Raw genomic sequence first — 13213 nt, forward strand, 5'->3', positions numbered from 1 at the left:
TCCTGCTGAAGGTGGGGGCTGGGAGCAAGAGGAGGGCACAGGTGACTGATGCCAGACAGGGATTTTGCTTAAATACTCCTGGGGGTGATTTAGAGATCCTCACAGCTGACAGAGGGCTGACTCACCTATGCCAGGCTCCTGCTTCTGCTTTTTAAATTAAGTGAACACAGGGTTTAAGAGGAAAGCCATTAAGATAACTGAACCTGAATTTAGACATGGGCAACAAGCAGACAGTTTTCACTCCGGAACAGCTTGACGCATATCAGGTAAGAGCCCGGAGAGGGAGAAACAAGTCTGCCATTTTTACCTAGTTTAGCTCGACATACTAAGTGTCCACCAAGCTAAATGTGAGTCCTTCTGCTTGGTCCTGGAGAAACAAAGATGGAAAACATCTGTTTCCCTCAAGGATCTTACAATCTAATAGGGGGATAAACAGGAATAACTATAAGATAAGTTGGGATGTGATAAGAACGTACAAGAGGTTAAATCAAAAAGACGAGAGATTTGGGTCAGGAAGGAACACTTCAGAGGAGGCTTCAAGGACACTTACTTTTATTTTAAGAAAGGGAAGGATTTCCATCAGTAGAAGTGGGCAAGGGGCATCTCTTTCAGTTATGGAGGATAGCTTGGAAACAGGAAAGGAAAAGATGGGAAGGATGAAACTGAGGGATGTTGAGTTCTGTAGTTTGGCTGGAATATAGAGTGAAAGGTGGTAATTTTCCGATTGGAAAAGTTCATTAGAATTAGATTATGGAGGGCCTTGAACACTAAATCAGAGAGTTTGGATTTTCTCTTGCATTGAAGGGTTTTGAGCAGAATTTAGACCTGTGCCTTGGGCAGATTATTCTGGAAGCATGTGAAGGACAAACTGGAAAGGGGAGAATTCTCGGGATCTGAGATGGGTGGCCATGTGTCTCTTTTTGACTGCTTATACTGCTACATCTTGGATTATAGCTATTGCACTCACTGACCTAGGCTACGTCTGTGTGGTGCTGAAACAATTCTACCAGAAATTCAGCTGGTTGGGGAAAAATACTAGTCAAAATGGTTGATTTGTGTTGTTTTCAGGCCCATGGATGACTGACCTTCCCTTTGATTAGACAACTGTGTTCATAAAGTCCAAGGGAGATCTGATCACCCCTATAAAAGACATATTTGTGGCACAAAGGGGAAGTTTTGACAAACCAACATTCTGTATTCCCCTTTCTTTGCAGGATTGTACCTTCTTTACAAGGAAAGAAATTCTGAGGTAAGTCTCTTCTGGTTCCCATTCTGCCATCACTGGAAAGGCTCAAGCTGAGGGTGGGTGGTTATAGGATCATAGGATTTTTGAGTTTAAAGGGATCTCAGAGATCCTATAGTCCAGGGGTTCTTATAACCTAGTATTTCAGGGTGTCTGTGAACCTAGATGGGAAAAGATTCTTTATTTTCAAAAACCTTTGGTTTCCTTTATCATCCTGTGGATTTTATCTTATGCCTTTAAAAACATTATTCTGAGAAGGGGTCCATAGGGTTTGTCAGGCTGTCAAAGGAGCCCATGACCTGCCCAAAAAGGTTAAGAACTCCTAATCTAGTCCAACTTCATCATTTTACAAATGAGGAAACTGAGGTCAATATTTAAGTAATTTGCCTAAGTTCATACAGGCAGCAAGTAGCAGAGCTAGGATTTGAATCCAGATACTTTGACCTCAAATTCAATATTCTTCTGTGTGTATTACTCAGAACACTGCATGAGGGGGCAAGACTGCCAGATAGCAAAATTGCAAAGCTGACAGTTTATTTTCAGGGCAGGGATGTATGGAATGATTTTGTTGTACTATCTCAAAAGAGAGATAGAACACAGAGAAATGGAGGAGGAGTAGAGCATACTCTCTTCTTTTTACCATAGTCACTGGTGGGCTGAACTATCAGTTGGCACCATCAGGTCAGTTTGCCAGGATCGTAATTGATACTATCAATCAATACTATCAATACAATCAATACTATTGATGGTTTGGCTTGATGTTGATTGACAGCTTAGTCAGTGACAAAGGACTTCTTGTCCTCCTCCCTGTCCCCCCTCCACCATTACCTGTATACTAAATGAGCAGGTAGTCCATAACAGTGGGAAGTATATTATCTTCTCTCTTCTTCACCCCTGTCTCCCACAGCCTTCATTCAGACTAAAGTGTAAAGGACTAGGAATGACTGCAATTAGATTTGTTCTGTTTGGCCCCCAGGGAGTAGAACCAGGAACAATGAATGAAATTGCAAAGGGGCAAGTTTAGGTTTGATGTCAGGAAAAACTTCCTAACAATTAGGGCTTTCCCAGAGTGGAGTGAGCTGCTTAAGATGCTCAGGTTTCCCCTCTCTGCAGGACTTCAGGCAGAGGCTGCTGGGTAACCACTTGTTGGATAGGTTATAGTGGGCATTCCTTCATGTTTGGGTTAGACTAGATGACTGGGGAGTTCCCTTCTAATTGTCAAATTATGTGATCCTCTAATTGATAGCTTTAAGGATGAGCCCTGGCAGGACACTGAAGAAAGGAATGGTGGATTGTAGCAGAGATCAAAGTCTTAAATTAAGGGAATACAATTTAGAGAATAGATAATAGGATTTAGAGCAGGGAGGGAGTTTAGGGAATATCTGGTCCAGAGGTTCTTACCTTGGTATCTGTAAACATTAAAAAAAAAAAAGTTAGATAACTTCAAAACAGGGTGGACCCAAAGTCTTAGTTTGAAACCATAATAGCTTAAAACTGCATGGTTTTAAGTTATTAAAGTTAAAACTTAAAGTTTTTAAGCTTTTAAAGCTTTTAAGCTTTAAGAGATAAAAACTACATAGTTTTAAGCTATCATAACTGAAAACTAAGACTCTTGGGACACTCTATGTAATTGTTTTTTTTTCTGTAATCTTTTGTATTTCGTTTAATGCATTATTCCAAAAAGGGTCCTATAGGCTTCACCAGACTGCAAAAGGAATCTATGATACAAGAAAGGTCAAGATCCCAATTTAGTTCAACTCTCTCATCTTAGAGTTGGAGAAACTGAGGCTCAGAGAGACTGTAGGCCTTAGCTAGTAAGTGGTTGGGAGTGGAAGGTTTATGGAGTCTATGCTCAGCACAGGCAGAATAGTTTAATGCAAAAAGATTTGAACTTGTAGTCTGGAGACTCCAAATCCTGGTTCTTATACTACCTGTGGGACCTTGAGCAAAGGATTTCATGACTTTAGGTCTCAGTTTCCCCATCTATAAAGTGGGGATAACAATATTGTTTTCAAAAAGATTGCTTCAAGGAGAGTGCTTTGTAAACTGTAAAGCACCATAGAAATGTCAGATGTTGTCATTAAGGTGCTAAATAAGATATATCTGGAGTGAGATTCCAGGCAGGTTTATTAGGATTAGGTTGATTAGGAAAGAAGCAGGAGGATGGAAATTCTTAAGTACATGCCATAAGAGGATCAGTTGAAGTAATAGTTTAAAACTAGAGAAGAGGTTTAAAATATGAATATTGAGAAATGAGAGAAGATATTTAAACTAGGGAAGTTTAAACTAGAGAAGATGTTTAAGCTGGAGGTGTTTAAACTAGAGAAGGTTTCAACTGGGGATGTTTAAACTATAGAAGAAAAGGCTTAGGGATTACTTGATAGCTATCTATGAAGTAGACTCATGTCTGTTTTGTATGTTTGTTTCATATATTTATGAAGCAGACATATGTCCTTTTCATATTTGTTTCATGTCTATAAAGTAGACACAAGTCTATTTCATATGTTTGTTTCATGTATATCTATGAAGTAGACAATATCTATTTTATATGTTCGTTTCATTTGTCTATGAAGGAGACACATGTCCATTTCATATGTTTGTTTCATATATATCTATGAAGTAGACAATGTCTATTTTGTATATTTGTTTCTTAAGTCTATGAAGTAGACACATGTACATTTCATAGGTTTGTTTCAAGTCTATAAAATAGTCACACGTCTATTTCATGTTTATTTCATCTATGTCTATGAAGTAGACAATGTCTATTTTGTATGTTTGTTTCACATGTCTATGAAACAGATACATACCCATTTCATATGTTTGTTTCATATGTCTTTGAAGTAGGCACATGTCCATTTTGTATGTTTATTTCATGTCTGTAAAGTAGACACATGCCTATTTTGTATGTCTCTGAAAGGCTGTCACCTGGAAGAAGAATTGATCACTTTGCTTGGTCTGAGAGGGGAGAACTAGAAACAATGGATAAAAATTGCAAAGAAGTAAAATTTGGCTCAATGTCAGAAAAAGTAACCTAATAATCACAGCTATTCCAAAGTGAAATGGACTGCTTTTGAGAATTCTGGGTTCCCCTTACAATGGAGGTCTGTCTTTGAGCCAAGGCTAGGTAACTAGGTTGTAGATGGGATTCGTTTTTTGGGCATGAGTTAGATTCGATGGCCCTGACATCCCTTCTAAATCTGAGATTCTGTGATTTCATGACCCTAGACATCAGGTCAGACAGATGGGAGGGAGATTGTTCTCCCTTGCAGGGTACTTTCAGCACAAATTACTCTCAGGATATTCGAGAAATCATGGAATCTTCAGAAGGCCCGGGCTGGGCCATGTCACTAGTTATATAATTCATCTGCCCTTTGCAAGACCCACATCCTATTGTGTTCTTCACCTGAAGCCCAGACTGCCCGGGTTGGGAAGTCTGTCATACCTGAAACCCAAGCCTGGGTTGGTGTTTGATCATGTATTGATTGGAGGCCAAGCCCATAATTGTGTCATGAATAAGGCATTTATTATTAATGTGAAATCCTTTTCAAAATACTGCCCTATTGTTCCCAGGCATGTCCAATGATGACAGCTTTAAATGGGGCTTGTGGGCTTCATCTCAGAAGGAGATACTCATGCAGAGGAGAAAGTCATGGTCACACGTCAAATGAATCCTCTAAGCTAAGTGCTGGAGATACAAAGAAAGGCAAAAAAAAAAAAAATCCCTGCTTTCAAGGAGCTTACAGGCTAATCCAACATACACATTTGATCCTTTCAATGGCCTTATCAGGTTGGTCAGGCACGTCTTATTAGCCCCATTATATAGGTGAGGAAACTAAGTCTCAAAGAGGAAAAACTCCTTGCCTGAGAGAGCACAGCAGGTCCATGACTTGTACTGAGGTCATAAGGTCATGGGATCATATCTCTAGAGATGAAATGGACTTAAAGATCATCTCATCCAGTCCTCTCGTTCTGCAGGTGAGGATACTGGGGCTTAGAGAACTTAAGTAACTTGCCCTAAATCAACAATTAGTACATGAAATATTATATAGTCAATCAACAAGCATTCAATAAATGCCTACTATGTGCTAGGTGAGAGCCAGTGCAGTGTAGAGAGACTAGAAAATCAGCTTTGAAGCTGGAAGACCGGCATTATAATCCTGCCAATGACCTGTACTGTCTGTGTCAACCTGGGCCAGTCATTTAACCTCTCAGTGCTTTAGGCACTGTGAACTGTGTGAACCAGAACAGAGAGGCAGATCACTGAGGAGGAATATATCAAACAGGGATACAAACCTTTGATATCCGTTTATGGCAGATGCGATGGGTGAAATCTGAAATAACTCAGGAAGCAAAGGTTTGAGTTTCTGAGCATATTGATTTATTAAGCAATGCATGCCAATTGCCTAACAAATTGGGACCAGGCCTCCTCAGCTTGGTGTTGCACCCCAAATACAGGAGGAGACAGATTTTTATGCATTAAAAGAAAACAATAAACAGGATATAAATCAGGATACAAAATTAGGTAATTTGATTTCTAATTGGAAGAAAGATTGGTGACTTTCCAAATTTCGAGGGGGAGAGCGAACAGGTACAATTCCTTGAAATCAGAAAAAGAGGTATCCCTCCCCAACCCCGCAAGTGTCTGGATTCAATCAAAGTAACAAGGAAACAGTAACGGATTGACCGGGGTGGGCTCAGTTTTCAGATGACGTATGGGTTTCTAGAGATGTGTAATTATGAAAAAACTCATCGTATCAGTCTTCAGATCCGACCGGGTTTCTGGTCAGCATGACCTAGGTCCTTAGTTAAGGGTCTCTAAGCAACAAGTAGTCATTTAACCCTGTTTGCCTCAGTTCCTCATCTGTAGGATGAGCTGGAGAAGGAAATGGCAAACCACTCTAGTTTCTGCTGAGAAAACACCGAATGGGGTCACGAAGAGTTAGACATTACTGAAATGACTGAACAACAACAAAGTAACAGAGAGCGGTGGTGCAGCTTCCCAGCCACGCAGGGCTAGGTTCAAACAATGTAGCAGCGTTTTCTCACAATTCCCATAACTGAGTAAAGTTTTGTCACAAGACAGAAATTGGACTAGACCTATAAATGAATAGCAAGGGAATTGAGCTAGATCCAGAATTGAGTCCCAAGGTGGAGTCAGCGTGGTTCACTCAATTCCCACAATTCTCTCACAGAGCCCTGAAAGGCTACGTCCTAAAACAGTTCTTTTTTTCTTCCACATCCCAGGCTATTTTATCGTTTTCAGGCTCTGGCTCCTCAGCTGGTTACTCTTGACTACACCAGCAATCCTGGTGTGAAGGTGCCCTATGAGGTCATCAGCAGCATGCCTGAGCTAAAGGTATGAGGTAGGAGGGAGAGTGTCAGAATTCAGGGCAGGGTCAGCCCCCCACATGACTGGGAGATGACTCTGGTAGTCAGCTAGGCTCCCTCCTAGCAGGACTTTTTTTTCCATGGGGTACCTTTGGGGCCTTCCTGTTTCCCTCTTCTCACCACCTTGGAATTCCTTTCCTCTTGCCCTGGCCCTTCTCCGGGCCTCTTCTCCTTACCGAGGCTCAGTGTCAGCCAGTCCAGCTGACAACTCAAAATGTGTGGGTCCATCTATCCCTATGAGGTCCCCTTTCCCCCAGTTTAGCCGATAGAATAGGTGGGGGAATTTGCACAGGCCCTTCCTCTTCCTCACTCCCTAAAAATAGCAATCGGCCATTGTTTTAAGGGCATGAGGTCAGTCCACATGTAATAACCTTGTTTGCAGAGTTTTGCAGGGTCTGTATTTGGTCCTGGGAGAATTCTAATGCCATTTTAACAGCCCTGAGGTAGTTGACTAGTTGGAGTGATTCCAAAGCCCAGAAGTCCTCAGTAGCCCTTAATTACCAATCCTCATCCCATCAGAGCTTTTCCTTAACTTTTTCATAGAATCACAGAATTTGAAAGCTGAAAGAGACCTCGAACATCATCTAGTCTGACTCAAACATGAAGGAACTATAAAATACCATCCAGCCCATGCCTGAAGACCTCCTGGGAATCTCCCACCTCTCCAAGCAGCCTTTTCTATTTTGTGACAGTTCTAATCATTAGGAATGTTTTCTTCCTGACATCAAGCTTTGATTTGCCTTTTTGCAACTTCTACCCATCCTTTTGCTTCTGCTCTCTAGAACTAAACAGAACAGATCCAATCCTTCTTATATGTGACAACCCTTCAAATACTTGAAGACTGCTATCATGCCCCAACCCCATTGTTATTCATGCAACCTAAGATTTTGTTGGCTTTTTTTGGCTGCTATGTTGACTCATATTGAGCTCATGGTCCACTAAAACTCTCAAATTTTTTTCAAACAAACTGGTATCAGTTCACCTTTCCCTGTTCTGTATTTGTTCAGTTAACTTTTTGAGCCCAATAATAACATTTTCCATTTGTCCCTGTTTAAGTTCACCTTCTTAGATTTGGCCTATCCTCATCCACCGAGATGTTTTTGTTTACTAATTCTGTTACTTAATATTTTATTTGTCCCTCCTATCTTTGAGTCATCAGTATTTTATTTTATTTTATTTTATTGAGATTGGATCTCCCTATATTTCCTGGGCTAGAAGTACAGTGGCCACTTACAGGTCTGATTCCAATGCTGATTGGTATGAAAGCCAACTTGCTCAATTTTTTTAAATGGCCTGGGACTGCTTGCCCATCCTTAGCCAGTCTGGTAGCCCTCTGTTTCTGGGGCTTGCCACATTAGTGCTATACTTAGTGTGGACACTAGATAGGCTTTAGCCTTACTGTTGGTCAGAACTTCCATACTCAAATGGTCCACCAGCTTCAGCATCCCCCAGTAACAGGGATGTGCCTGGCCATCAGCAAATTTGGCAAGCATATAGTCTATACTTTCATCCAAGTCATGAATAAAAATAAAACCTCTAACAGAATAGGATTAAGGACACATCCCTGAAGCAGTACCTTGGACTCATCCTCCAAATTGATAGCTGATCCATTCAATTCAATTCAGTAATCAAATTGAAGACAAAAGTTCAATAGTCTCTGCCCTCAAAGGACCTTATAGTATAACAGGAGAGAAAACTTGTAGATATGTAAGAATGTAAATGATATATACCAAATAAATACCCAATAGGTTCTGGAGTTAGGATATTAACAGCGGGGGGAATGGGAACATCTTCATAGAGAAGAAAGAACTAGTGGAAGATCCTCTGCGTGTACTGGGGATACAATGACAAAACAGAAAGCAGGTCCTCCCCTCAAGGAGCTTACATTCTACTGGATCCATTAATCACTATTGTTTGGGCTTGGTCATCCAATAAGATTTGCATCTACCTAATGGTGCTTTCAACTCTTTCCTTTCTAGGATAACCCATTCCGAGAGAGGATTGCTCAGGTCTTTTCCCAGGATGGGGATGGGAACATGACCTTGGATGATTTTCTGGACATGTTTTCTGTGATGAGTGAAATGGCTCCTAGAGATCTAAAAGCATATTATGCTTTTAAAATTTATGGTAAGTGAAAGGGACCTGGCCATGGGGCTCTAGGGAAAGATAGGAGCTCTGAGGCCAGATATTTTTTCCATCTAGATTGTGGTCTCAGTTCTGCCAAGCCCAAATAGCGAGAAAGCAGTTGAGAATTGGGTTTGAGTCCCAGCTCTTGCACTAACTCACCACATGTTCTTGACAAGTAACTTTGCCAATCTGTTCCTCAGTTTCCTCATGTATAAATGGGACCAGGGAGGGCAAAATGGGAATAGAATATCTCCAAGGACTTTCCAGTTTTTATAGTCTTAAAATTGCACCCATCACTGATTGCCTTTAATAGACCCATCCTGGGCCAATATTCATCCCTAACACCCCTGTCCTCAGGCACTGCCTGCTCCTATTACTCTTTTACCCAAATAAAACCTATCTCTGTCATCCTTACCCCTGGAAACGGTCTGCCTCAAATGTCACTCTGTCCTGGGCACTGCTTGTCTCTAAATTCCTCATCCCCAGACAATGCCTACTTCTCACAGTCCCTCAACCCCAGGGCACCCCTCTTCATTTTGGGCCTTTGCTCCAAGGCCACAGTGAAACTCAATGGCACCATTTGGCCCAGATTTTAACAACGATGACTATATCTGCCCGTTGGACCTGGAGAAGACTATGATCAAGCTCACTCGAGGTGAGCTGACTCCTGAGGAAGTTGGCCTTGTGTGTGAGAAGGTGATTAATGAAGCTGATGTGGACAACGATGGCAAACTCTCTCTGGATGACTTTCAAAACATGATTCTACATGCCCCAGACTTCCTCAGGTGATTGCCCTTTCCGCAAAATCTACTGTTAGAAATTTATTACTTTAACCAGGGCTGTGCTTCCTATTAAAATGTGTTTTTTACTCCCACCCCTGGACAGGTTATGCTTTAAATTCTTATTAGTCATTTATAGTTTAATGTGAACAATTTCAGATCCTTTCCTGAGAAAAGATGTAGGGGATAGGGAAAGTCTTCAAAGGACATCAAATGCTTATGAATAGTGAGGAGACTGGAATCACTGAGAGCAAACTTGCTTAACATCTTGTACACCATCCCTCCAGCCATATTTTCCACTCACTTACCTATCCATTCCTCCATCTATTTGTTTATTTACCTATCCACTTATCCACCCATTCTTCATATGTCCATGGGTTCCTTAATTTATTCAGTTATTTATTTACATGTTTTTCTACTCATCCATTCATCCATCCATCCATCCGTCCATTTATCTACCCACTTACTCATTCATTTATCAGCTCATGCATCCACTTACTCAACTGTATATCCATGTATCCATTCATTCATCTACCCACTCATTTACTTATTATCCCTTTATCCATTCACTTTTGTATCTTCCTCAATCTATCCATCTGCTCATCCATCTGTTCATTTACCTACCTGTTTACCTACCAATTTATTCATCTGTTCATGCATCTAAATTTGTTTTTATCTATTTATCTCCTTGCTCATTTAACCATCTATTAACTTATTAATTCCCTCAACAATTTATCTGTCCACCTACCTGTTTTTTTGCCTGCCTATTCACCTGTCAATTTATTCATCCATCCATCCATCCATCCATCCATCCACTTACCCATTTACTCATTTCTTTATCTATTCATTCCTTCACCTATATATTCATACATCCGTTCATTTTCTCAATCTTTTGTTTATTCTTTCATCTATCTATTTATTCATCTGTCTGAAGCCATTCACTCATCCCAAATACACAAGTTTACCTCTTCATTAATCCATTGATTTACCTACCTATTCATCCAACCATCAATATAAGTTCACTTATTCATTCTCCATTCATTTGTTTATTCTTGCATCCATCCCACCCATTCATTCATCTATCAATTAACCAACCAATCAACATTTATTAGTGTTTGCTATATGCCCAGTACTGTGCAAAATGCATTGCTACAAAGACAAAAAATCAACAATCACTGCTCTCAAAGGCTCTTATAGTCTAAGAGGAGAGAAAATATGTAAATATATAAGAATATAAATGATACAAACAAAATAAATACCAGGTAGGCTTTGGAGTTAGGACACTAGCAGTTGAGGGGATTGGGAAAGGCTTCATAAGAGAAGGAAGGAAGCACTTGAGCAGAATGTACCAAGAAACCAAGGATTCCAAGAGATTTGTGGACTGTCCCATCAAACATGTCCTTGTGTTTTTTCTTTCTCTGCTTTTACTCATGCCTAGAATCCTGTCCTGGTCCTGCTGTCTCTCTACCTGTGAAATCCTAGCCAGCCTTCATTGCCCATCTCAAATGCCACTTCTTCCAGGAAGTCTTTACTTATCCCCCCTGCTAGAAATAATCTCTCCCTCCTCTGAATTCTCATAGTATCTCGTTTGTATGTCTTGTATGCATTTAACATGGTAGTTATTTGTATGTAGACACTGTATCTTATTTATCTCATCAATCAATCAATCAGCAAGAACTTATTAAGCACTTACTGTATTCCAGGCACTGTGCTGCATTCTTGGGATAGAGAGCAAAAGCAAAACCAGTCTCTGCCTTCCTGGAGCTTACATTCTAATAGGGAAGACAATATGTACTTATATAGGCATAGGCAAAATATATACTGAGTAAATACAAGAGTAGATGAATGTTAAAGCGGAAGGCCCTAGTAGCTGGAGGACCGGGAGGGGAAGAGGGAAGGTCTTCTGCAGAGGGAAGCATTGACCTGAGTTTTGGAGGAAGCCAGGGATTCTAGGAGGTGGAGGCAAGAAGAAAGTGAATTATAGGACCCCACACTAAAGTCCATGAAGTGGCATGAGCTCTTTATGGGGGGGACACCCCATAAACTTTCTCACTTCTTTGCTTTGTTCTCTCCTGCAGCACCTTTCACATCCGAATCTGAAGTGTAGCTGGCAAGCCTGGTCCAGCTTGGCCCTCCCCAGCACTACTGTACCTCCAGCATCCACCCTCATCTATCTGTCCCTACAGCTGGATCCACTCACCTCAGTCATGACCCTGGCACCCCATTCTTCTCTATAGTAAATTAGGTTTGATTCAATCATGTTCCAGTATGCCATCCATTCCCAACATCTACTCAGTCAGCCTGCCTCTGACCTAGTATTCCATCTCTTTGACCCTAGAGTCAGACCTGGTGTTTTATTCCCCAGCACCTTGTCTTTTTCTATAACTAATCTTGCCTGATCCAGCCATTGTCAGTATCCCAGATTAGCCATGACCCCAGGACTCTACTCATCTGTTCCTAGCCTGGATATGATCCAACCTCCCATGCTTTCCCATAACCAACCTGGCCTGATTTAGCCAGTCCCAATGTCCTATTTATTTCTGTAACCTGGTCGACCTGGCCATGACTACAGTTCCCCATCCTTCCCTGTGACCAGCCTGACCCCGCCTATTAGCCTATCTACCCCTACAGCTGTTCTTTCTTGGTCTAATCATGACCTAGTTCCCCATTCATCCCCATGACCCGTCTGACCTGGCCCAAATATGAAGCAACTGCCTCATTAGAATGGAAACTCAGAGGACAGTGACTATTTGAGATTTTGCCTTTGTATCCCCAGCATATAGCACAGTGTATTGTACATGGTAGGCATTTAATCAATAAATGGTTATTGAATTGGGATGACTTCTTTTAAGTCAGCTCTTTGTTTCTGCAGCTAGGTTTGCCATGACTCCAAGGTGCCTTGACAACGTCTAGCTCTACCTAGCCATACTGTGTCTTCAGTGTTCCATCCCTCCTCATCACGGTCCTTCCTGCCCCAACCTTGTCCTGCAGCCAAGTCCAGGGGAAATCACTGGGTGCTGAATTTTTCAGGGGCCAGGTGAGGAGAGATCAGGACAATGTCTCCTTTTGGGAGGTGAGAGAAGTGATGAAAGGGAGGTGGGAGGGAGTCAAAGACAAACTTGGCCTACTTTGAGATTTTGCTTAGGATTGACCCTGCACCAAAAAAGGGGCAGACATTCTTTCTCCTTCCTTCTACATAATCTGACCTCTGTTCCCACGACTCAGAAGTCAGGTTAATGGTAGAATTTAGCTACACCCTAGGTCAGGTGGTTTTTGTGGTCTGGCCTTGGAACCTAACCACTATCTGTACTATTTTCTCTTTGGGGGTAATGCCCTCTGAATTCTCTAAAACTAAATTCGAAGTGGTTTTGTTGAGCAGTAGCTGTTTGTAAGATTTTTCCTCAGCAGTACAGACTGGCCCCCTTACTCAGTTTCCCTGGCTCTGTTATAAATAGGTACTCTCTGGCATCTTCCCTGGTTGGCCTGTTTGCCCCTTTGAGGCCTGAATTCTGCCAATGTCAGTTATTCAGGCTGGACCACTTACTTCCACCCTGCAGTGCTAGAAATAGCGGTTTTCTTTAGGCTTTCTTTGGACACAGGAGGAACAGGGTTCTTTCCTGTCTGAGTGCCAAGTCCATCCTGTTTGGTTACTGTTGGCTTCACAGTCACTCCCTTG

General features: G+C 41.5%; 1 protein-coding gene across 2 annotated transcripts; it reads left to right on the forward strand.

Annotated features, from left to right (window-relative positions):
• The first annotated feature begins 215 nt into the window (after positions 1–215).
• On the forward strand, positions 216–12265 carry CIB3 (calcium and integrin binding family member 3). Of its 2 annotated transcripts, XM_027845426.1 has the most exons (6): positions 216–266; positions 1215–1249; positions 6488–6599; positions 8611–8758; positions 9348–9543; positions 11616–12265. In XM_027845426.1, the coding sequence occupies exons 1-6, from the start codon at positions 216–218 to the stop codon at positions 11635–11637; spliced, it is 564 nt and encodes a 187-aa protein (XP_027701227.1). In that variant the 3' UTR covers positions 11638–12265. The 2 variants fall into 2 exon arrangements, with proteins under 2 accessions (XP_027701227.1, XP_027701228.1); XM_027845427.1 differs by lacking the exons at positions 1215–1249; positions 6488–6599.
• Positions 12266–13213: the final 948 nt, after the last annotated feature.

Source organism: Vombatus ursinus, unplaced genomic scaffold (genome assembly GCF_900497805.2).
Source record: "Vombatus ursinus unplaced genomic scaffold, bare-nosed wombat genome assembly UNPS02014961.1, whole genome shotgun sequence".
NCBI lineage: Eukaryota > Metazoa > Chordata > Mammalia > Diprotodontia > Vombatidae > Vombatus > Vombatus ursinus.

Coding starts and splice junctions, on each gene's coding strand:
- CIB3 (XM_027845426.1), top strand. CDS start 216: ATGGGCAACAAGCAGACAGTTTTCACTCCGGAACAGCTTGACGCATAT. Junction 1,250..6,487: donor ACAAGGAAAGAAATTCTGAG/GTAAGTCTCTTC, acceptor TCCACATCCCAG/GCTATTTTATCGTTTTCAGG. Junction 8,759..9,347: donor TTATGCTTTTAAAATTTATG/GTAAGTGAAAGG, acceptor CATTTGGCCCAG/ATTTTAACAACGATGACTAT.